The sequence below is a fragment of the Mustela lutreola genome, chromosome 11, assembly GCF_030435805.1.
Source record: "Mustela lutreola isolate mMusLut2 chromosome 11, mMusLut2.pri, whole genome shotgun sequence".
Taxonomy (NCBI): domain Eukaryota; kingdom Metazoa; phylum Chordata; class Mammalia; order Carnivora; family Mustelidae; genus Mustela; species Mustela lutreola.
This window is the reverse complement of record NC_081300.1, coordinates 102505909-102530118: the sequence shown is the minus strand read 5'-3', so window position 1 is coordinate 102530118 and position 24210 is coordinate 102505909. Positions and strand designations below refer to the sequence as shown.

The 24210-nt window shown below is 50.6% G+C and overlaps 2 protein-coding genes across 8 annotated transcripts in view; both read right to left on the bottom strand.

Moving 5' to 3' along the window:
• The window catches only part of ZNF84 (zinc finger protein 84), a 70828-nt gene extending 49521 nt beyond the window's left edge, over positions 1–21307 (bottom strand). The window contains exons 1-2 of one of the 2 annotated variants that reach the window (XM_059139963.1): positions 21235–21307; positions 20978–21030 (exon numbers count right to left, since the gene is read on the bottom strand). The gene's annotated coding sequence lies outside the window, so the exon portion shown is untranslated. Of the gene's footprint in view, positions 1–8758; positions 8855–9115; positions 9141–20977; positions 21031–21234 lie in introns of those variants that run through there. The other variant, XM_059139959.1, reaches the window with a different exon arrangement.
• Positions 664–21367, bottom strand: ZNF26 (zinc finger protein 26). Of its 6 annotated transcripts, none has more exons than XM_059139965.1 (7): positions 21235–21367; positions 20978–21030; positions 18915–19026; positions 12161–12267; positions 9116–9242; positions 8759–8854; positions 664–2712 (listed from the first exon to the last, which is right to left on the bottom strand). In XM_059139965.1, exons 2-7 carry the CDS (start codon positions 21008–21010, stop codon positions 1361–1363), a joined length of 1827 nt encoding a protein of 608 aa, XP_058995948.1. In that variant the 5' UTR covers positions 21011–21030; positions 21235–21367; the 3' UTR covers positions 664–1360. The 6 variants fall into 6 exon arrangements, with proteins under 6 accessions (XP_058995948.1, XP_058995949.1, XP_058995950.1 ...); XM_059139966.1 differs by having other exon boundaries at positions 18915–19013; positions 21235–21321; XM_059139967.1 differs by lacking the exon at positions 18915–19026 and having other exon boundaries at positions 21235–21320.
• Positions 21368–24210: the final 2843 nt, after the last annotated feature.

Below are 24210 nucleotides of genomic sequence, written 5' to 3'. Positions count from 1 at the left end.
ATTAACTCTCCTATGGCAACAGCAGCCCTCAGTGTTCCCAGAATCTGATGATCAGGAGCCACAAGGTTCTTGGTGGAAACGAGCAATAACACTTCACACTCTGGGCTAAAGTTTCCACACTGTAAACAAGAATCTGGTTTTCTTCTTGCCTCAGGAAAAAAGCCCTCTTTTGTGACTTACTCACTACTCCCAGCAGCAATTTACTAACTAAAGCCCTTCAGTGATATGAGATAGAAATTCACTCTCCTTAACTTGAGCAGAAAAAAACCATTTTTACTGAAGAGAGGCAGAAAATCAGATTCAAGGAGGGACCACACCCAGACTTAGTCTGGGAAACCAATCCAGCAGGACCTCCGAGCCGAGGCTAGAGTAAGTGAGGCCCACAGGTCCCCTCTGGTTCACAGGCTGAGTCAGAGACTCAGGATCGAGGAACGAGGCGCCCCGACCCGGCAGTGGGTCACCAGTAGCTGGCGGGACAGGCGCCGAGAGACACCAACCCGGGCACGCACACACCAGAGACGCCCAGCCAGAGGAGACTAGGGAGCTCCCGCCAGTCAGCGGAGAACACACTCTGAAAGGCTAAAACAGTCTCTCCCTGCTCTTCACACAGCCCCGTGGTAACCGCCAGACCCACTCCCGCAGACTGCCGAGTAAGTAAACTCATTTGGGGAGCAGATTCGTTCCATTTATTAAATGCCACATCACTTTAGTTGCTAAGAAATAAAGAGACAAAACTGATATTTAGCATTTAATATGGAGAATATTAGGGGATGTTATTCCATAAGCTACCAAATATATGTATGACAAGTTACATTAAAAAATAAAATACCAAAATTTTTAAAAATGCTATTCAGTGTGACTTAGGAAAGTCACAGTAAATGTCCTTTAACCTTCAGAATATGTTCCTTGATGTTTTCCTGACCACTGCTTTATTTACATATTAAAATAAAAAACAACTTTATACTCCATCCTGAAAAAACCTGGAATGGTTTTTCAAGTAGCTTCAAATCTGGAATGTAACTCCCCACACATAACACATTTCCTATGGGAAAATGCTTTCCTCGTTTATTAAATTTGGGAAGTTTTAAATACGAATTCTCCGGATTTCATCTCTACCATGATGGCGCTGGCCTTCATACTTACTCCTCATTCCTTCGTTCTCATCTGCAGAGTCTCGTAGGACTTATTTCGAAAAGCTTCTGCCCCCACACTCCAAACACGATGGTCTCTCTCTGACTTGGCTGACAGGAGTGTATGTCCAGGACTTCCTGCTGCTGCATCCCATCTCCATTATCACCGGAAGTCCCCTGAGGGTCAACATCCGTGACAAAGTTGCTAACATCTCCTTCATTCTAATTTCTCACTTGTGAGTTTTTCGATGTATACGAAGCCCTGAGTTCCAACAGAAGGATTTCCCACATTCAGAGCATTTCCAAGGCTTCTCTCCTGTGTGAACTCTCTGATGCTCACTGAGGGACGACTTCTGAGTGAAGGCCTTCCCACATTCACCACACTTGAAAGGTTTTTCTCCTGAGTGAGTTTTCTGGTGGATCTGAAGCGACGCCTTCCTGGGATAGGCTTTCTCACATTCGCTGCACTCATAGGGTTTCTCCGTCGAGTGAGTCCTCTGGTGTATGATGAGCTGGGATTTCCCACAAAAGGCTCTCTCACAGAAGCTACACTCGTACGGCCTCTCTCCCGTGTGCGTCCTCCTGTGTATGACGAGGTATGACTTGCTGCTGAAAGCCTTCCCACACTCGCCGCACCCGTACGGCTTCTCGCCCGCGTGCGCTCTCAGATGTGCGGTGAGCTGCTCCTTCCGGCCGAAGGCCTTCCCGCATTCGCCGCACTGGTAAGGATTGTTTCCCGTGTGGATTCCCTGGTGGACGACGAGCTGCGTCTTCATGTTGAAGGCTTTCCCACAGTCGCTGCACTGATAGGGTTTCTCCCCTGTGTGCATTCGGATGTGAACCAGGAGGTAGGACTTACTCCTGAAGGCTTTCCCACACTCGCTGCATTTATGGGGCTTCACCCCCGTGTGCGTCCTCTGGTGTACGACGAATGGCGACTTCAAACTGAAGGCTTTCCCACACTCGCCACACTCGTACGGCTTCACGCCCGTGTGGCTTCGCTGGTGTAAAAGCAGCTGTGATTTCCAGCTGTAGGCTTTCCCACACTCGCTGCAGCCGTAAGGCTTCCCTCCCGTGTGAACTTCCTGATGGACGATGAGCTGGGACCTGAAGGAGAAGACCTTCCCGCACTCCCCGCAGGAGTAGGGCTTTTCTCCCGTGTGCACCCGCTGGTGAGCGTTCAGGTTGGACTTGGCACTGAACGCCCTTTCACACTTGGTGCACTCGTAAGGCCTCTCTCCCGTGTGAATTCTGAGATGCACAATCAGCTGGGATCTACAACGAAAAGCCTTCCCACATTCGTTACACACACAGTTTTTTTCTATACTATGAGCTCTCTGATGCTTGAGAAAATAGGATTCTTCATATCCGTGGAACTTGTCAGGGTTTTTTCTCAGACAGCTTTTGGCTGAAGCTGAGCTTTGGGTCAGCCGTCTTCCATGTGTGCTATACTTATGGATTCTCTGTCCTGAAGGAACACGGGTTCTGCTCAGACGACGTCTTCCAAACGCAGCACAAGCGAAACTTCTCTCAACGTATTCGAACTCGTCTTCATTTTCCTGGCACCATTCTTTCCAACCTTCTAGGAAAAATAAATATATATGCATATATATATTTTAATTGTCGATGTAGCTGATGTGGAATTAGAGAGCTACAGAACTGCCAAGTAATGAGCTTTTTTTTTTTTTTCTAAATAACAGACCTCAGACACTGGTTCCAAAGAAATACTGGCCAAGCCCAGACGTGCCATGTATCCGAGCTTTGGAGCATGCAGAACCGCGTCAAACAAAATCCCATTACGGAAATGGATGGCAAATTAACAGTGATCAAAAGCGGTTTTTAAAACAGAAGCTTAGGGCCACCCGGGGGGGCCTCAGTGTGCTGAGCGCTGACTCTGGTTTTCAGCTCAGGTGAGTGGAGCCCACGTTGGGCTTGTGTTTGTGCCTGAGAGTCTCTCCCTCTGCTCCCTCCCACCGTCAACATCCCCACCATGCTCTCTCGCTAATAAAAAAAAAAAAGAAAAAGAAAAAAGAGAACAAGAGGCTTAAAAAACTTAGCCTAGGGGCACATGGCGTGGTGGGGCTCAGTAGGTTAAGTGCCTGCCTTCAGCTCAGCTGAAGATCCAGGGGTCCTGGGATCAAGCCCCACATGGGGCTCCCTGCTCAGCGGGAAGCCTGCTTCTTCCTGCCCCTCTGCCTGCCGCTCCCCCTGCTTGTGCACTCTCTGTCAAATAAATAAATAAATCTTTAAAAAAATAAAAACAAAAAAAAAGAAGAAAAACTCAGCTTGCACTTAGGAGCCAATACCATTAATCTTGTATCTGAATGTTATTATTATTACAGCAGCTTACTCAAAAAGTGAATTCAGAGGATACAGGGTAACCAGCGTGTAACATTCGGATAGGTACAATGAGACATTAGAAGTAAGACTGAATAAGCCATAGGAAAATTAGGGGCAAGAGCATTCCAAACAGATGGAAAAGCACATAAAAAGTTCTTGAGAAGGGGGCACCTGGGTGGCTCAGTGGGTTAAAGCCTCTGCCTTTGGCTCGGATCATGATCCCAGGGTCCTGGGATGGAGCCCCACATCCTGCTCTCTACTCCGTGGGGAGCCTGCTTCCTCCTCTCTCTCTGCCTGCCTCTCTGCCTGCTTGTGATCTCTCTGTCAAATAAATAAAAGTAAAAATAATCTTTAATAAAAAGACAAAAGTTATTGAGAAGGGAACACCTGTTTGGAACAGTTAAGAAACAGAAAAAACGGGACACCTCACTGGCTCAGTCAGTGCAGACTGCAGCCTGTGAGTCCTGTTGTCAGGGTCATGAGTTCGAGCTCCACATTAGGTATGAAGCATACAAGTTTATTTATTTATTTTTTTTTTTTAAAGATTTTATTTATTTATTTGACAGAGAGAGATCACAGGTAGGCAGAGAGGCAGGCAGAGAGAGAGGAGGAAACAGGCTCCCTGCTGAGCAGAGAGCCCGATGCGGGACTCGATCCCAGGACTCTGAGACCATGACCTGAGCCGAAGGCAGCGGCTTAACCCACTGAGCCACCCAGGCGCCCCCGAAGCATACAAGTTTAAAAAAAGAAAAATATTGGGCACCTGGGTGGCTCAGTGGGTTAAAGCCTCTGCCTTTGGCTCGGGTCATGATCCCAGGGTCCTGGGATGGAGCCCCACATCCTGCTCTCTACTCCGTGGGGAGCCTGCTTCCTCCTCTCTCTCTGCCTGCCTCTCTGCCTGCTTGTGATCTCTCTGTCAAATAAATAAAAGTAAAAATAATCTTTAATAAAAAGACAAAAGTTATTGAGAAGGGAACACCTGTTTGGAACAGTTAAGAAACAGAAAAAACGGGACACCTCACTGGCTCAGTCAGTGCAGACTGCAGCCTGTGAGTCCTGTTGTCAGGGTCATGAGTTCGAGCTCCACATTAGGTATGAAGCATACAAGTTTAAAAAAAGAAAAATATTGGGCACCTGGGTGGCTCAGTGGGTTAAGCCTCTGCCTTCGGCTCGGGTCATGATCTCAGGGTCCTGGGATCGAGTCCCGCATCGGGCTCTCTGCTCAGCGGGGAGCCTGCTTCTCTCTCTCTCTCTCTGCCTGCCTCTCTGCCTACTTGTGATCTGTCTCTATAAAATAAATAAATAAAATCTTTAAATGAATAAATAAATAAATAAAATCTTTAAAGAAAAGATAAAGAAAAATATTTTGAAAAAAGCCTGGGATAAATAAAACCCACTGAGTGAACAGAGTGAGGCAAGAACCAAATAGGCAGGCAACAAGTTTTCATCTTACCCAAAGAGTTTTTTTTTTTTTTTTTTTTTTTAAAGATTTTATTTATTTATTTGACAGAGAGAGATCACAAGTAGGCAGAGAGGCAGGCAGAGAGAGAGAGAGGAGGAAGCAGGCTCCCTGCTGAGAGAGAGAGCCCGATGCGGGACTTGATCCCAGGACCCTGAGATCATGACCTGAGCCGAAGGCAGTGGCTTAACCCACTGAGCCACCCAGGCGCCCCCCCAAAGAGTTTTAATTAGAGGACATCTTGATTCATGTTGTGCTTTTCTAGTTTTTTTTTTTTGTTTTTTTAAAGACTTTTAAAAATTTATTTATTTGACAGAAAGAAAGAGAGACAAGTAGGCAGAGACACAGGCAGAGGGAGAAGGAGAAGCAGGCTCCCCGCTGAGCAGAGAGCCGGAGGTGAGGCTCAATTCCACATCCCAGAGACCATGACCTGAGCCGAAGGTAGAGGCTTAACCCACTGAGCCACCCAGGCACCCCTTTTAGAGTTGTTGTTTTTTTTTTTAAGATTTTATTTACTTATTTCTGAGAGAGAGAAAGAGCACGCACACACACACGAGCAGGGGGGAGGGGCAGAGGGAGAAGCAGGGTCTTCACTGAACAGGGAGCCCAATGCGGGGGTCGATCCCAGGACCCTGAGATCATGACCTGAGTCGAAGGCAGAGGCTTTAACCCACTGAGTCACCCAGGCGCCCCTCGTGTTGTGCTTTCTAAAGATGTCTGGCTGTTATGTAGAAAACGATTAGAAGAAGGGCTGAGAGATGGACAAGAAAGCCCTTACAGTAGTGCGGGAAGGTCCTAGCGGTTTGGATTAAATTCCGGAGCTGAGCGCATGTGGCACCCATCTGGAGAGAACCAAGGAACTCTAAAGGACTGGTGAAGGGTGAGGAGAGCGAGGGGGAGCTTCAAGAACTCCAGATTTTAGGCTTGAGAAACAGGAGGTGCTGTTCTCTGAAAGAGAAAATGTTTGGAGGAAAAATGAAGGACTTTATTTGGGATCTGATACACTAGAGATCCCAGCAAATACCCAAATGGAGAGGAGACAGCACGTAGGCAGCAGACCGAAGTTCAGTGCTCAGGGAAAAGCAAGAGTCAACAACACGTAAAAGGTCTTAAACACCATGAATGACGAGACCTTCCAGGGAAGGTGAGCAGAGGACACGTGAGCCCAACAGGAACATGATGCTGAGTGTGAGGCCCGCAGGGCACCAGGAAAGACGCACTCGTCAGAGGACAGCCTCATCGTGTCACTACAGCTGTCCTGGGGGGCCACCAGGGGATCTCCTGCCTCCTGGGACCTCCCAATAAACCCTCTCTCCCCACTCATGTGGCAACAGTTCACATTATGGTTTGTGCCTCAAAGCAGGGCCTCTCAAGGACAGGGGTGAGAATACCAAGACCAGCGGCCAGAAGACTTCTCAGGCTTGAATATATGTTCAGACAACTTTCGGTAGTTGGTACTGGCTTCACAGAATTACTCGGAAAAAAAGAAGACAGACTGGAAGCTTGTTGGGTACTTTTTAAAAATAATGTATTTATTTCCTTGAGAAAGAGAGACAGAGATAGCGAGAGAGAGCATGAGTGGGCAGGCAGAGGGAGGAGCGGACGCCCCACTGAGCAGCCCAAAGCCGGGTTTGATCCCAGGACCCTCGGGTCACCACCTGAGACAAAGGCAGCCCCTCAACCGACTGAGCCGCCCAGGCATCCCCGCTTGTTAGGTTCTGAAGGAAACCTAAGCCTGGTGGGACAAGAGCCTATGATTCTGTAGCCCCAAACACGCCCAAATCTGCACCAGCAGACGGGACCGCCTCCCTGGGCGTCACCTTATCCCTGGCCATGCAGGACAAAAAGAAAAGACTGGAGTGAAGAGGAAAGTATGCCAGTGTTAGGGCAGGAAGTCGTCTTTGACTTTCTTTGTGAACGAGGAGAGTGTGCGATGGGCCGGTGGGGGCCGCTACCCGGCCTCCGCCCCTCTGCAGAGGAGCTTCCCTGACGGCTTCTGAACCCTTCGCGCTACTGCACGCAGAGACCAGGGGTCTTGTAACCCCACGTCCGTTCGGACCGTGCGGCCGCAGCCACTCCAGTCTGAAGGCACCACACGCGTCTCAAGAAATCCTGGGCTCGCAAGTGGACTCAGGTCCAGGACGAGAACACGTGCCGCCCCGGCCGGGAGGGGACGATGAGGGGACGATGAGGGGACGATGAGCGCACGCGCGGACACCCGCATTCCTGAAGCTGCGCAGGTGGAGAGAAGGGCCTGCGGGCGGCACACTCCGAGGCAGGACTCACAGCGCGTGCCGCACAGCTACGGGAGCTTCCTCCTTCCGTGCACCAGGCCTGGCCGGTGCCGACAGTCCCTGTGCTCCCCCAGGACCCCTTCCCGCCTCGCGGCCAGCTCAGGCGCCGGCAGGTCAGCTGTAAGACAACATGCCCGCAGGCTTCTGAGACCCCGTTGGGGACGGGTGAAAGGGAGCGTGGGGAAAGAAACGGGACTTATCCCTGAGTCCACGGTGTCCGTGTGTGACGCCTGGCAGGGAGGAACCCCCAGGACAAAGGAAAAGAAAAGCAGAGCACCCGGGGTGAGGAAAAGGCGGCATGGGCCGCTGACATCACCAAGCGGCCTGCCCGGCTGCCGGAAGGAGGTCAGCTAGCTACGGCCGCACACACCTAGCACGCGGAGCCGAGCGGGAGGCTCCAGCAGCCCGCCCCGAGTGCAAGCCCAGAGCCGGGCCCCATCCCGGGACCCTGAGGTCATGACCTGAGCCGACATCAAAACTGAGCCACCAGGCGCTCCTGGCATCACTAAGCTTCTGAATTCGGCCGCTGTGCAGCGGCGTCCCGCGGGAGACAACGGTGACCTGAGACTATAAACTCCCGATTCCTAACTCCGGCTGAATCAGAACCTAAGACACGTTGTTTTCTCAGCCCGGCGACAGATGCTTATGAAAATAAACGCGGCGGGAACAGCTACGGAGAAGACCAAGAGCTCGAGCGCCCGCGCCCGAGAGAACAGCATCCGGTCGGGTGACACCGAGGGACAGGCGCTCCGAGGCCGGAACCGTGGCCAGGCCGCAGCGGTCCTAAGCCCCGCCGCAGCGCCGAGCCGGGAGCCGCGCGAGGAACCCGGGGAAGCCGGAGACGAAGAGCTCCTGCGAGCGAAGAGTGGGGCGGCCCGGGGCCCTCCGCGAGGAGTAACCGGAGCAGAGCGCCGAGGCCGAGGGCGCGGGGTGGGCGGTGGGGTGGTGGTCACCGCGGGGCGGGGGAACGCTCGGCGGAAGAGCCGTCGGCGGCCGGCGGGAGGGAGGCGGGCGATGCGGGAAGAGCGCCTCTGCGGGGGGCAGTCCCCGCGCGCAACAGGGGGCGGGAACGCAGCGGGCGACCGTTTCCGAAGCGTCCGCGAAGGGCCCGAGAAAGCCAGAGTCTGACGTCGGTGGGAAGGAGGCAGCGCGGTCTGCGGCGCGCAGGGCGGGAAGACGCGGCGTCGCCCCGCGGAGGCGAGCGGGGTCGGTGCAAGGGTCGGGGACAGCGCGAGCCACGCGACGGCGGCGGCGACCAACTCCGGAGGCGTGGCCGGCCGACGCCACCCGTGACCTCGCGAAGGAAAGCAAGGAACCCCGAAGGGACATCCTGGCAGAGCGCGGGTCGCACGGGCGCGCCGTCCGCTCAGGCCGCGGAGAGGACAGCGCAGGCGTGGGCCGAGCCCGGTCCTCCCGTCCCCCGAGCAGCGGCTCCGACATCGCGGCCCCGGGTCCAAGGGCGGGGCCGCCGACCTTCCGCAGCCCTGCCGGAGCTCCACGCCCACAGCCCGGCTTCCTGGTCCCCGCGCACCCACCTGGACAGCTCGGACGGGAAACTCGGGCATTTATTATCCATGGCTCCTCTCCTTGCTCCAACTTGAAGATTAAATCGGGTTTGGTACCATGATACCCTGTTGGTGGAAAACCATAAAGGATGTGGGCCAGGCTGCTGGGCACTGCGGGGCCCAGAACTACACGCTGAAACTGCTCGCTCGCACGTGGCGGAAAGACCGCGGCGAGGATGAGGGCCATACAGGCAGCCGGAGTCTTTGCTCTCTGACGCTCAAGCCCATACCCGTGAAGTACTCCGGAGACCTCGGGACAGACCAACAAAAGAACAAGGGTGCCAATTCGAAACGCGCAGCCTGACATCGCAGAGAAGCCGCACTTACCCAAAGACACCAGGTGGCTATAGTTCTCCAGGATCACGTCCCTGTACAGGTACTTCTGCGTCGAGTCCAGCAACTGCCACTCTTCCCAGGTGAACTCCATAGATATATCCTTGAATGACAATAATTCCTGGAATAATATACATCCCATTCAATCGGATACAATCACGTTAGGTGACACGGAACAGATGTACAGTAACTGAGAAAGGAGAAATGTTCCTCTGGAATGGCTCCTGTGCCCAGGTAAGCACTGACTTCCAGAATGAAAACAAAAACAAAACAAAAACCAGCGCACCTGGGTGGCTCAGTCAGTTAAGCACCTGCCCTTGGCTCAGGTCACGATCACAGAACCCTGGGATGAGCCCTCTGCTGGGCTCCCTGCTCAGCCTGGAGCTGGCCTCTCCCTCTTCCCCCGATCCCTCCTCCTGCTCATTCTCTCACTCACTCGCTCTTTAAAGGGAAAAACTTCTGAGCTTCCATGTGCCACATATTGTTTTTGGTCCTGAAGACTTCAGGATGAACACAACCAACTTCTGCCCTCAAGAAGCTTCCAGTCTTGGGATGCCTGGGTGGCTCAGTTGGTTGAGCATCTGCCTTCGGCTCAGGTCGTGATCTCGGGGTCCTGGGATGGAGCCCCATGTCAGGCTCCCTGTTCAGTGGGGAGTCTGGTTCTCTCTCCCCTGCCCCTCCCCATGCTCTTGTTCAGGGAACGTCTCAGAAAATAGAACAGAATGGAATAAGATGAAAAGAAGCTTCCAGTCTTATAGAGGGAAACAAACAACTATACACGGAGACAAAACAGGTGTTACAAGTCTTTGATTAAGAAAAAAATTATCTTGGGGCGCCTGGGTGGCTCAGTGGGTTAAGCCTCTGCCTTCAGCTCAGGTCATGATCTCAGGGCCCTGGAATCAAGCCCTGCATTGGGCTCTCTGCTCAGCGGGGAGCCTGCTTCCTCCTCTCTCTCTCTGCCTGCCTCTCTGCCTACTTGTGATCTCTGTCAAATAAATAAATAAATAAAATCTTTAAAATTTTAGAAAAAAATTATCCAGGATATATTTTGCCCAGAAATGGAGAGAACAATTCTAAACACATGGGAAGGTGTGACTCTCTGAACTGTCATCTTGACAGGTGCTCAACCCACCTTGAGTCTTACACAGAGTGAGAACTTGGCACGATTAGAAAAAAAAATAAAATTGGGTGCCTGGGTGGCTCAGTGGTTTAAGCCCCTGCCTTCGGCTCAGGTCATGATTCCAGGGTCCTGGGATCGAGTCCCACATCAGGCTCTCTGCTCAGTGGGGAGCCTGCTTCTCCCCATCTCTCTCTGTCTATCTCTCTGCCTACTTGTGATCTCTCTGTCAAATAAATAAATATATATATATTTTAAAAAAGAGGGGTGCCTGGGTGGCTCGGTGGGTTAAAGCCTCTGCCTTCAGCTCAGGTCATGATCTCAGGGTCCTGGGATTGAGTCCCGCATCGGGCTCTCTGCTCAGCAGGGAGCCTGCTTCCCCTTCTCTCTCTGCCTGCCTTTCTGCCTACTTGTGATCTCTCTGTCAAATAAATAAATAAAATCTTTAAAAAAAAAAAAAAAAAAGAAAGAAAGAAAAAATAAAAAATAAATAAATAAAGGCCAAACAGATAAACTCCTAGCCTTCTTTCGAGAAAATAAGGGGCCCATTACCCATTGCTGAGGTCGACCAGGGCTCACTCCCGCACAGACCCTGAGCCGGGACCCGTGCTACAGAGCTGCAGATGCCAGAGAGAGGGCGGGCCAGGCGCAGCAGTCCCTACCTCGAGTTGTGGGGCAGTTCTGTCTGTTCAACCTCTCAGTGAGGCTCCCGACAGCTCTGTGAACCTCCCAAAATGCTTGTAGTAAGTTCCTCTCCAGGGACCGAAAGAAAATCCTAACAAGCTACAGGTCCTCACGAGATCATTCAACAAGCATTTCTGAGGCACCGCCCATGGGCCAGGATTGTTCCACGTGCTGGGGGCTCAGCCATGGACATGGTCCCTGGACTTGGTGCGTTTCTGTCCTTGCAGGGGGAGGTGACAGTAAACACATAACCACCCAACAAGCAGGTGGTGACAGCACTCTACCAAGACTCAGGCAGGGTAAGGGGAGAGAGCCCAGGCAGGCAGGTGCAGGCGGATGGAGTGATCAGGAAGCGCTCTGGTAAGGGACTACCTGGGTAAAAACCCAACCGATGGGAGAATGATACCAAGGTTTGTGCAGAAGAGCCTTCCAGGAGGCATGAAAACTAAGGCCCAGGCCTTTGGGGCTCACAGCGTATGGTAAGGACTTGAGATTTCACTCCAAGTGAGGACAGGCCACCCCAAGGCCTCGAGCTCTGATTCCCACCCAAGGTCATTCCGACTGCTGTGGAGAACGGACGGTCCTGGATCTGGGGGCGATGGAGGCAGCTGGAGCCAGGGTGGGAAAACTGGAGTGATACGCAGTGGCTGGACTGCAGGCATCAGGTGAAGACAGAGCAGACAACATCTGACCGGAGATGACCGGCACACGGAGATGGACGTTGAGGAGGACAGCAAGGGTCCAGCGAAGTAAGACGCTGCCCTTTACCAAGGACGGGTGCCGGAGGGATGAGAAACGAGGGGAGTGAAGGCTGCAGAAGCAGCTGGACAGAAGTCCCTGAAGCAGGCCACTGGGGGAAGGGAGGGAACATGCGGGACAGCCATCTGGGTGTCCGCTGAGCCCACAGTCAGGAGGAACTGGTCTGTGTTCAGGGATTTCAGTAAACCACGAATCTGGTATCTGTTACCCTCTGGGAACTTCTGAAGATGGAGGCTTCTGGAACATTCTGTAAAGGCAGCTGAGAAGTGAAGTAGAGATTCCTGGACTTAAGCACCCCTGATGGGCTCCTGACGCGACGGCACTGGCTGCAGACAGAGAGACCCAGGAGGGAAGAGACAGTGAGTGCAGTTCTGGGGGAGTCTGCCGAGGTAAGTGAGAGAATTATTCACGATATGGCCAAATAGCGTAAGGTCATGTCTCGCGCCCTAAGCAACCGCCTGGTGCTGAGCACCACCCACCTGACAAGAGGAGCTTCTCTGGTCTAAGCACCTGGCTTCCCAACCCAGGAGGAGCCCCCACAGGACGTGAGAATGAAGGGACAAGCTCCCCATCTCTCCTCTGCAGCCTGCGTGGGGAAGAAGAGGAGGAGGAATTAAGAGTGTGGACTGGAGGCCCAAAGCCCAAAAGTGACCAGAACCTCATGAGTGCTCACTAAGACAACCCCAGTGGCCAAGGAACGGCAGAGTGGACAGCACGTCTGAGGCCGTGTTGTAGGGAAACGAGGCTGTGGCTTCCTGCATTCCGATCCCGCCCAGGCCACGCGTCAAATCAGCGACTTTTCAGCGGAGGAGAAACACGATCACACCATGTGATCGTATAAAAGCTTCAGGCAGATGCCACGAGAGTGAACATAGACCAAAGCGGCTGAGCACGGACACAGGATGGAAGAAGACAGTGAGGAAACTGCGAGGCTTAGTTTAAGCTTTTTACTGGATTGTGAACTTGATAAGCACAAAAATAAAATATAGAGACACCATTAAGAAATTTTTATTGGTCAAGAATGGTAAAGACGTGAAGAAATTAGAAATAGAAAACTATTAAGAGCATTGCTGAGAGAATCCATAAATCTAAGATAAAGATTTTTAAATACATGAGATCATAACACAGAGGCAGTTCTACTGTATGCAGCCAAGAACCACCCCGCACGAAGTCACACGGCAAACCCGCAGGGAATCGGGGAGAATGGGGATGGGGCACGACACCTCTGTCAGCAACACGTAAGAAAGAACAACAGGAACCTATCAAACAGAGTAGCAGTTTCCCATGTTAACTGTTTAAGAAATGATAAAATGACAAGATACCACTTTACCTTGGAAAAGACCTGGTGTTTGGACATAAGAGGGGCTGCAGCTGATCATAAAGTGGTGGAAAGAGGGCTGTGTGAAGCCAGACAGAAGGCTCACACTGTTCCCTACCAAATCCATGGTGCTGAATTCACGTTTTTAAAGCAGACATGGTGGCAGACCTGAAGATATTTGTGCCAGGAGCGCCTGGGTGGCCCAGTGGGGTAAGCCTCTGCCTTTGGCTCGAGTTATTATCTCAGGGTCCTGGGATCGACCCCCGCATCGGGCTCTCTGCTCGGCGGAGAGCCTGCTTCCTCCTCTCGCCCTCTCTGCCTGCTTGTGATCTCTCTCTGTCAAATAAATACATAAAATCTTAAAAATAAAAAACCAAAATTTATTCCAACAAATTTTAAAACTTAGAAGAAATAGAAATTCTTTAAGAAAGTAGAAAGGGGGGCGCCTGGGTGGCTCAGTGGGTTAAGCCACTGCCTTCGGCTCAGGTCATGATCTCAGGGTCCTGGGATCGAGTCCCGCATCGGGCTCTCTGCTCAGCAGGGAGCCTGCTTCCTTCTCTCTCTCTCTGCCTGCTTCTCTGCCTACCTGTGATCTCTGTCTGTCAAATAAATAAATAAAATCTTTAAAAAAAAAAAATCTTTAAAGAAAGTAGAAAGAACCCAAGTTGGCCCAGAAGGAAGTAAAAAAAGCAAGACTGACTAATCCATGATGAGAAAGCACACAGAAGTACAACCGAAGGGACACCCTCCGGTCCAGAGAGGCCGCGCGCCCACACTGCACCTGACAGTAAGTTCTACCGACATCGCAGGGACATCAAATTCCCATCATGTCTCCCCCGACGAGGTGCCCAGAAGCCACAGGATGCCCTACGGCGCATGGCACAGACTTGCACAACCTCCCAGACAAACCAGGCAACTACAGCACGAACTGCGGTCTTACTCATTTACCATTAACTTTGATCAAATTATCCGGATAAAAATACTGAGTACAAGCCCTGCACACACATACGGAGCAAACTGTGACAAAAAAATTTCTCTAAAAAATTAAAGCATGATCCAAAATTAACAACAACAAAAACACAAAAAAACCCATCTGTGAAATAAGCCACATCAGTGCGCAGCAAAGAACAGCCAACCAGTCATCTCATTGGATGAAACAAAGCAATGCGGTGAAACTCAACCCTTCTAAAAACCCCAGCTCTTCCCAGGTGAGTCAAGTGCTGGGTGTTTCTGTCGCTGGGGGCATCCGTCCAGCCTGAGAACAGGCAGGGGAGACTCTGATGCCCCAAGGACAGCGGGCTTTCCTTCTGGTACGTGTGAGGAGGCTGGTGAGCACAGGAGCTGGGCTGGCCTGGCGGACGGATTCTCCCAGTCTCAAGGCACTGAGGGCACAAAGAACTGTATAGAGGAGCCTGCAGTCACCGTCCCCACCCTTACCGATGAGACCGCAGGTGGAGGCACCACAATAAAGTGGCACCCTGGCGCCTGTTTGACGACATCATCAGTCATCTCCCTATCTGCATGGCAGAGGAAAGGGGAAACACTCTGGTGGAAGGTAACACTGAGCTTTGGTCTCTGTGGCTGTACCAACGTAGGTATAAAATAGAAACTTGTGAGACATGTGAAGAGGCAAGAAAACAAGACTGAGAAATCCAAGGAAAAAGCACACAACACAGACTCACAGATGACCCAGAAGTTAGCAGACACACTAGAAACAACTGTCATAAGACTTACTATTACAAATACTTAAAAGTATAGAAGTATACAATAGATTGAAAGGAAACTAGAAATTTATTTTTAAAAACCCAAGGAGACACTGAGAAATAAAGACTGGATATCATATTAAGCGAGCCCCAGCATGACGGCTGAGTACAGGACACCCATCCTTGGCAAGATGCTCCAAGAGAAGGGGACAAACCACCGCTGGCCTGTGCTGACGGGGCACAGAGCCGTTTCAGCGCATCGGGAAAGTGTCTGGTCGTGTTCACCGAACTTAAACACACACACACGCATCACTCCTAGACATACGCCAAGTCTGTGCCCTTGGGAATGTCTGGCACTGAGACTTCTGTGCCGGTCACGTGGGGACAGAGCTGCTGGGGCTCTCCGAACCGGCAGAGGCCAAGGACGCTGCGTCCTGCGATGTACAAGACAATCCTCCACAGCGAAGAGTAACTCAGTCCACAACGTCAACAGTGCTGAGGCCAAGAAGTCCTGGTGTTTGCCCAACAGAAACAAGAACTGATGTCCCTCAAAAGTCGTGTACAAAAAAAAAGTCGTGTACAAAAAAAAAGTCGTGTACAAAATGTTTATACCAGTGTTACTCGTAACAGCCAATAACTGGACGCAGCCCAATCCTGGGGATGACTGCGTCTGTGCTAACACCAGAATACAGATAAATTGCAACAAAACACTCATACAACAGAGTCTATCATACAACTTGGACGTCAGTCACAAACTATGCTAAGAGAAGCCAGATACTTTACTGTAAAATTCCAATTATGTTAAGTTAAAAAGGCAAAATTAGTGATGTTGCATCAGGAGTAAAAAAGTATAAATAAAGCAGTGAGGCCTGGGGGTGGGGGGAGTGGCGACAGGGAGAGAAATGGAACCTGCTAGACCACTGGAATTCTTGACACTGATCTGCCTTCAGCACACGCTCCGATTCTGTGGTGTGAGAGAATATTTGGTCATTCAGATGTCCAAAACGTTTCTTGTATGTATTCGGTCTTCATCCATGGTTTTCTGGTTCAGAGCTCCTAAAACCCTTGGAATTCCCTAAGTGTGATCACGGTATCTTTTGTTATGTTAATGATGCAACCTCTGGAAAGCCCCAAGAGGTACCCCACCAAAGGGCAGCTGGTTCCCAACAGAGTGTCCCCCATCTCTGGGTACACAGTGACAGAATGAAGCTGAATTCTCAGACAACCTGCTGGTGTCCAAGAACTGCGTGATGCTGTGTGTAGGGAAACTGCACCCCCAACCCTCTTGCTGGAATTGGGTCCAGGAACCTAAAAGAATATAAACACTCTACTTAAGGCTTATGCATTTTACTATTATTTAGAACTCAATTAAATTTTTAAAAAGCCAAAAGAAGCTACAAATGGATATATATGTAAAAAATCGTCACAGATACAACTACAAATGTATTTTTTTGCATGGGGAAAAACAGAAACAACGTTACATAGTCTGAAACCCATTTATGTAATAACCCAAACAAACCAAACATTTTAAGGATATAAACGGCTGGCTGTAGGGGCACCTGGGTGGCTCAGTGAGTTAAGCCTATGCTTTGGGGTCAGGTCGTGGTCTTCGGGTCCTGGGATCAAGTCCCACATCAGGCTCTCTGCTTGGCAGGGAGCCTGCTTCTCTCTATCTGCCTCTCTGCCCACTTGTGATCTCTCTCTCTCTGTCAAATAAATAAATAAATAAATATCTTAAAAAAAAAAAAAAAAAAAAAAAAAAGACTTAACTGTGTTCTAAGAGAATGCAGAAAAGTATCATATATGTCACCAAAAATTAAAAGAGATAGGAATATATCCATACATGTGCAGAGCTGTTCATGGTTTCAAAGTCTGTAACAGTGACAAGATCAACAACCTAAATTTCCACCAACAAGAGAATACCTAAATAAGAATATGGTACATTCATCTTACAGAGACATTTTCAAACTGTAGAATAATTATACACAGAATGATGCAATTCATAAAAACAAAACTTTTCCGGGGCACCTGGGTGGCTCAGTGGGTTAAAGCATCTGCCTTCAGCTCAGGTCATGATCTCGGGGTCCAGGATTGAGCCCCGCGTCAGGCTCTCTGCTCAGCCGGGAGCCTGCTTCCTCCTTTCTCTCTGCCTGCCTCTCGGTACATGTGATCTCTCTCTCTGTCAAATAGATAAATAAAACCTTAAAAGAAAATTATAAAAATAAACTTTTCCAATGTTTAATTAAGCACACCTAAAATTCCACACCATCACTATAATATTCATAAATAATTTTAATTAGTTATTTTTAAAAATTTAAATGTATTTGTGTCTCAAAAGAATACAAAATTTCAGCAGATCAAAAGCTGAGGCCTGAGAGCAGGAAGCACGAAGCCCTAGTGGCTACCAGCTGTGGGACCCAGGAGGCGAGTCCACGGGCTTAAATGCCCATGAGTGGAGAAACAGTTCAATAAGATGTGGCCCATTCGCCCTGCAGGATCATAAAATGGAGCTATTATAAAAGGAAACGCCCATCTATACGTATTGCCATAAAGAAACTAAAATAAATGTAAAAGAAATGGCAAACTACACAATTCATAGAAAAGAACGAAACATAAAATCTTATTTCCTGTAGAAACAATCTGGACAGAAACCCCCAAGCTACTGACTACCTCTTTTCCAAACTTTTAGGTTTTTTTTTAAACTTTAAGCAGGCTCCATGCCAATTTGGGGCTCATAACCCTGAGATCGGGAGCCTGCTACTGATATTAGAGGAAGGAAATGATAACCAAATGGCTTTGGCTGCGTTACTTAGAATCCCGTTTTCCGAAAGGCCATTAAAAGTCTTTATATTAAAGAGGAAAAGCAATAAGGCCATCTCCATACTAAGAGGCAAAACAGCCACCAGGGCACACGGTCATACACGCAAAACGTAGAGAAAGACAATGGGAAAGGTCCATCAGAAACCATGGCTGGCGATCTTTTCTGGGGAGCAGAACAGAGGTGAAGCACTGTGACACGGACACGGACACATTCGTGTGGACAAAAGTGAGAGGGACGGGAAAGAGAGGAGGAGGAAGAGGAGGAGGAAGAGGAGAAGGAACGGAGGGAGGGAGGGAGCGCTGGGGAGAGAGCGTGCGGCGCGTGCGCGAGAGCCGGCCGGGGAAGAGAGCGTGCGGCGCGTGCGCGCGAGCGGCCGGGGGAGAGAGCGTGCGGCGCGTGCGCGAGAGCCGGCCGGGAGAGAGAGCGTGCGGCGCGTGCGCGAGAGCGGCCGGGGGAGAGAGCGTGCGGCGCGTGCGCGAGAGCGGCCGGGGGAGAGAGCGTGCGGCGCGTGCGCGAGAGCGGCCGGGGGAGAGAGCGTGCGGCGCGTGCGCGAGAGCGGCCGGGGGAGAGAGCGTGCGGCGCAGGCGCGAGAGCGGGCGGGCAGAGATGAGGCGATGCAGGCTGGAACAATGAACAAGGGAGGAAGGTTAGAGCGGAATGTGCGCGCGCACACACACATGCACACGCGCACGCGCACACACACAGGTTAGAGCGGAATGTGCGCGCGCGCACACGCACACGCGCGCGCACACACACACACACACACACACAGAAAGTGATAGAGCGAATATGCTAAAATGTTGACAATTCTGGGTAAAGAGGTTTTTTATACCACAGTGCACAGGAGTAATTTTTTTTTTTTAAAGATTCCATACGTTCACCCATCATTTGACACAGAGAGAGCACAGGCAGGGCAAGGGGCAGAGAGCCTGATGTGGGGCTCAATGCCAGGAACCCAGGACCACGACCCAAGCCAAAGGCAGACACTTAATGGACTGAGCCACCCAGGTACCGCTGCACAAGAGTTTTTTATACCATTCTTGTGATTTCTCTAGTTTCAAAATTCTTTCGAGATGAAGTAAAATTAAAAACTCCTAGGGCCTTCCAGTATGAGCCTTCCCCTACTTCAAGGGCTCTGCTGGTCTGGCCCGGCTGCCGGGCCCTCCCTCTCCACTCCCGCCACAGGCTTTCTCTCCGCAGAGGCGGCTGCAGCTTGCTTGGAATACAACCCTAGAAATAAAAGTCTGGAAGGCTCCCTCCGCCACCACCCCCAGCATCCCATGATCGTCAAGTCGTCACTCAGGTGCTAAGTAAATGTCGCCTCAAGCAAGGGTGCCAATCTAAGCAAAGCAGCCACTCAGTCGCTCTCTTCCCCGTGCTTCAACACTCACGTCTCTGTCTGTTTACGATGCTCCTCTGGTATGTCTGACCATCTCCCATACCCAGCATGGGGTCATGGACCCTGTCAATCTTGTCCGTCCCAACATGCCCTAGAAAAATTACCTGGTGTAATAATCAATTAACGTTTGTTAAATTAACATGTGCACTCAAAAACAAGGAAACGCTATTCACATTAAAATGTAAGAGGCAAAAAAAAAAAAATGTAAGAGGCATAGGGCCACCGGCGTGGCTCAGTCGGTTAAGCGTCTGCCCTTGGCACAGATCATGATCCCACGGTCCTGGGATTCAGCCCACAGTCGGGCTCACTGTTCAGTAAGGAGCCTGCTTCTCCCTCTCCCACTGCCTGCTGCTCCCCTAGCTTGTTCTCTATCAAAAAAAGTATTTTTAAAAAACAGAAAATGTAAGCGGCATTAAGAGCGCAACTCTGAAGATACTGCCTTGTTTGAATCCTAGCTCTGCAACCCTAGTCTCCTCGGATCCTTTACGAATTTGGGGTCATGGTCAGGCTTCCCAGTTTCCTCACCTGTAAAGTGGGGACATACTTGCCCCATAAGGTCATGAGACTTTAACAACTTCATACACATGAAATGCCTAGCTAAGGATGGTACCCACTAATACTATCCAACAGTTTTAAAGTCTTCGTTTAGTCTGTTTACTTACTTATTCTTCATGAGGTATGACTCTGCTCACTTCCTTCATCTTTATTTATTGCTACTGTAAATACAATGTTTTCTCTCACTGTACTTTTTATATGGTTTTAAGAATAAAAATATCCAAAAAAAAGAATAAAAATATCCCAGGGCACCTGGCCAGCTCAGTTGTTAGAGCATGCCACTCTTCATCTCGGGATTGTAAGTTCGAGTCCCACACTGGGCATAGAGATTACTTAAGAAAAGAAAATAATGAAAAGACCCTTCATTTTAAGGTTAATTATCTGACTCATGTCACTCTGTGAACTGCCTTGTTCTGGCACCCATACTCTTCTTGTCACACCTGAAGCATCATATCACCTAAAAAATGTCTTTACTGTCACTAATCATTTCTTTACATTCCACCGTCCACAGCCTTATGCAATCCAGTTTGCAACAACGCCATCACCTCTCAGGAAGTGACCATTCCGGCATTCTTTCTGGTACGGAAAAATTGCTTAAAACATAAATATGCAAAGCACCGGGGCGGCTCAATCCTTAAGTGCCTGCGGTGGACGCAGGTCATGATCTCGGGGTCCTGGGATTGAGTGCCAAGTGGGGATCCCCGGCTCGGCAGGGAGTCTGCCTCTCCTTCCCTCTCTGCCTCGGCCCCTGCTAGCATGCGCTCTTTCACTTGCTCTAATAAATAAAATCTTTAAAAAAAAAAAAAAGACTTATAAATACCCAAGTCCAAGAAATACTGTTTGTCTCATGAAATAATTCTCTGAGGGATTTCATGTCACGGCTTTTATGAAGTTCCCTTTGCTCAAGTTTGCAGGGAAAAGCCACTCTCCACACTTACACCTCTCTTGCACCCCAGGCCTTGCGCACCGCGTCGTTCCTTGTCTTTGCCACAAACCCTCCACTTCTCAGAGCTCTATTCCCTCACACCTGAGCCTCCACTCGCGTAGGGACCTTTAATCTGGGTATTTGCAGGTGAGAACTCCCACCTGAGCTGCAGACTCCGTGCAGGTGCCGCAAAGCCAACGCCTACACAGCTGCGCCCTTGTCCTGGGCGCCTCTCCTAACAGTGCTCCCGGGGGGTGCATCGGCACCGGTGCAAGAGGTCGGGAGCGCAGCCATCCCCTGCTGACCCCGCCCCCGCTGGCACAGCCCCGCCGGTCCACCGCCCGCCCCCGCTCCAGAACTGCTCCTTCCTGCTTCCTTAACAAGGGCCCTCCCTATCCTCAGGGTTCAGGGTCCGCGGCGGGTGCAGAAACCAGGGGCGTTTCTGGAGATCAGAAACGGGGAAGGAAGCGGGGGCGGGGGGCACGCGAGTTCGGGCGCGGCGGCGACGGCGCAGAGACGGCGGTGCCGGCCCGCAGCGCCCCGTCAGCGTTTAAAGACGAGAGCACCCCACTTACCCAACACGACGCCGTCCGGAACGTGCCGGCCATCCCGCGCTGTTCCCTGCAGGCTGCGGAGCAGAGGACCGAACCGTGAGGGTCTCCCTGCGGGCCTCATCCGCGCCCACCCACGGGGGACCTCCCGCCCCACGGACGGAGGGCCCGGGCCGAGTCCCTCACAGGGACACGGCCTCCGCGCCCGGACACGAGCAGTCGGAGCGGCCCGACACGGAGACCCCGAGTCCAGGCTGGCCCCGACCACGCCCCAGACCTACCGTGGGGGCTCAGCCGGCCCAGCTGCTGGTCTGCACAGGACGCTCCGGGCGGGGGCTCACTCTGTCCCTCCGCCCGGTCCGCAGCCACAGAAATTCCGAAGTCCCCGGGCCCGCTCGGCCCACGAACGCCCAGGCGGAAACAGCCCTGGAGGCGCGCACCCCACTACCGCGGCGGGTGCGGCGCAGAGGAAGTGCGTCACGCGCCGAGGCAGCCGAGGGACGGCGCCCAAAGAAAACTACACCTCCCAGAATCCTCTGCGCGGGGGCCTGCGGCCCGCCGGGATTCCCGGGAAGGCTGACCTGCACCGACGCGCGGAGACTCGAGGGACCCACAGCTCGGGGCCAGGCGCCGCACGCGGCCTCTCGTCCCCTCCGTCGGGCCTCGCCGCACTCCAGCCGCAGTGCCAGGGCGAACATGCTGAGGCCTGAGGTCAAGCAATACGGGGGTCCGATCCCCAGGCTCGCAAGGCCACAAGCTGCAGGCCACAGGGTCACACGACGGTCCTGCACAGCAGGGCACTGGCCGATGCAGTCAGCGCCGCGTCCAGGAGACCCTGCGGTAGACGGAAAGACACCGAAGACAGGAACATACTGCCGATCCAAAGTAGATCAAACAATTCTCTTATTACGATGCAATGAAACTCTAAATAACACGAGTTTAGAAGTCTTATCTGCCTGAAAATCTTTTTTCCAAACAGCGTTTTTTTCCTTTAAGATTTTACTTATGTGTCAGAGAGCGAGCACAAGCAGGGGGAGCAGCAGGTAGAAGGAGGGGCAGACCCCTGTGAGCAGGGAACCCGAGGCAGGACTCGATCCCAGGAGGTTGGGGTCATGACTTGAGCCCCCCAGACGTCCCTCCCAACAGCTTCCTACTCAACAAGTATTTCAATGAGATAGGGAAATAAAGACGAAAGTGTAGACAACACTATAAGCATTTATGGGAGAAACAGCAGTGATAACAGAAGATCTCACAATCTTGAGTAATTATAAAAATGAACACTAAAAAGGAGCAAATTAAAGTCACAGAAATGTACTGGAAAACCAACAAAATAAGCCAAAAGAAGGCAAAGGATATATTAAAGATAAAAGCAAACAACTAGAGGAAATTAATGAGAAATGAAAAGCCACAGAGTACCTGACATCTAGAGAACACTGATAAAGAAAAAACCACAGGCCCAAAGTGGGGACACTTAGGGGAAGGCCTCGAGTCTGTAAACCCAGACAGAATATGTAACCTAACACTAGCAGTTTCAGCTTCCCAGAAATGTAATCTTTTTTTTTTTATTTAAAGATTATTTATTTGACAGAAATCACAAGTAGGCAGAGAGGCAGGCAGAGAGAGAGAGAGAGAGAGAAGCAGGCTCCCCGCTGAGCAGAGAGCCCGATGTGGGGCTTGATCCCAGGACCCTGAGATCATGACCTGAGCCGAAGGCAGCGGCTTAACCCACTGAGCCACCCAGGCGCCCCCAGAAATGTAATCTTAACGGGTCAGCACCGATAAGATCATCTGTCACAGGGTCCTTTCATCCCTCAAAGGAAAAGGAGGTGACCTCACCTAAAATAATCCTTTTTTCTATTTATGGCTTCTTCCGGTTTTTAAAACCTTTCCCTTTCTGTAGTCCTTTGGAGCTCCCTTCTACCTGCTAGATGGGATGGTGCCGGATTCATGAATCAAATAATAAAGTCAATTAGATCTTTAAAATTTACTTGGCTTGGGGCACCTGAGTGGCTCAGTGGGTTAAAGCCTCTGCCTCCAGCTGGGGTCATGATCCCAGGGTCCTGGGATCGAGCCCCACATCGGGCTTTCTGATTGGCGGGGAGTCTGCTTCCTCCTCTCTCTCTGCCTGCCTCTCTGCCTACTTGTGATCTCTGTCAAATAAATAAAATCTTTTTTAAAAATTTACTTGGCTTAATTTTTATTTAGCAATACTATTTAAAGACTATTTTTTTTAAAGATTTTATTTATTTATTTTACAGAGAGAAATCACAAGCAGATGGAGAGGCAGGCAGAGAGAGAGAGAGAGAGAGAGAGGGAAGCAGGCTCCCTGCTGAGCAGAGAGCCCGACGCGGGGCTCGATCCCAGGACCCTGAGATCATGACCTGAGCCGAAGGCAGCGGCTTAACCCACTGAGCCACCCAGGCGCCCCTATTTAAAGACTATTAAGTATGCATAATTTTATGTGTACATGGCACATTCTCCAGAATAGGTCCTATTTGGACCACAAAATTAGTTTCAATGGATTTACAAGGATTGAAATCATACAAAGTATGTTTTCTGACAACAGTGGAATTAAATTAGAAAGGGAAAAAAAAAAAAAAGGAAAGAAGTCAGCTCCAGGAAAAATGTAGGAAGTCCCCAGATTAAGTCCCTAACTCAAAAAAATCACAGAGAAAATTAGAAAATACCTTGAATTAAGATGAAAATGCAACATATCAAAAATGTCTAGATAGGCACGCCTGTGTGGCTCAGTGGGTTAAGCCTCTGCCTTTGGCTCAGTTCATGATCCTGGGGTCCTGGGATTGAGCCCCGCATTGGGCTCTCTGCTCAGTAGGGAGCCTGCTTCCCCCTCCTCTCTCCGCCTACCTGTGATCTGTCAAATAAATAAAATCTTTAAAAACAAACAAACAAACAAACAAACAAAAACAATGGAACAACTTTTAAGCTATGAGCGTAAATGTTCCTGTTTCAGAGAGAATTAGGAATGTAAAAGCTGTATACAGAGCATAAGGAAAATCAGAAGACATTTCAGCACCAAGCAAAAAATGCGTTTTGCTTTTCAATACACAAAACTTAGTCTTTATCTGAGAATTCTTACTTGAGAAAAAGCTTATAAACATTTAAGAAATTTTTAAGATTTTCTTTATTCTACAGAGACAGCACAAGCAGGCAGAACAACCGTCGGGGGTGGGGGGGGAGTAGGCTCCCCGCTGGGCAGGGAACCCGGTGTGGGGCTTGATCCCAGGATCCTGGAATCA

What these genes read in the sequence shown, in the direction of transcription:
- ZNF26 (XM_059139965.1), bottom strand. Translation starts at nt 21,010, where the DNA reads ATGGCCGGCACGTTCCGGACGGCGTCGTGTTGG. An exon ending in CATCGTAAACAGACAGAGAC is followed by an intron (nt 12,268 to 18,914) that starts GTGAGTGTTGAA and finishes TTCCCCACGCAG; the next exon opens with GCTGCAGAGGAGAGATGGGG. An exon ending in TTCCCGTCCGAGCTGTCCAG is followed by an intron (nt 2,713 to 8,758) that starts GTGGGTGCGCGG and finishes TATTTTTCCTAG; the next exon opens with AAGGTTGGAAAGAATGGTGC.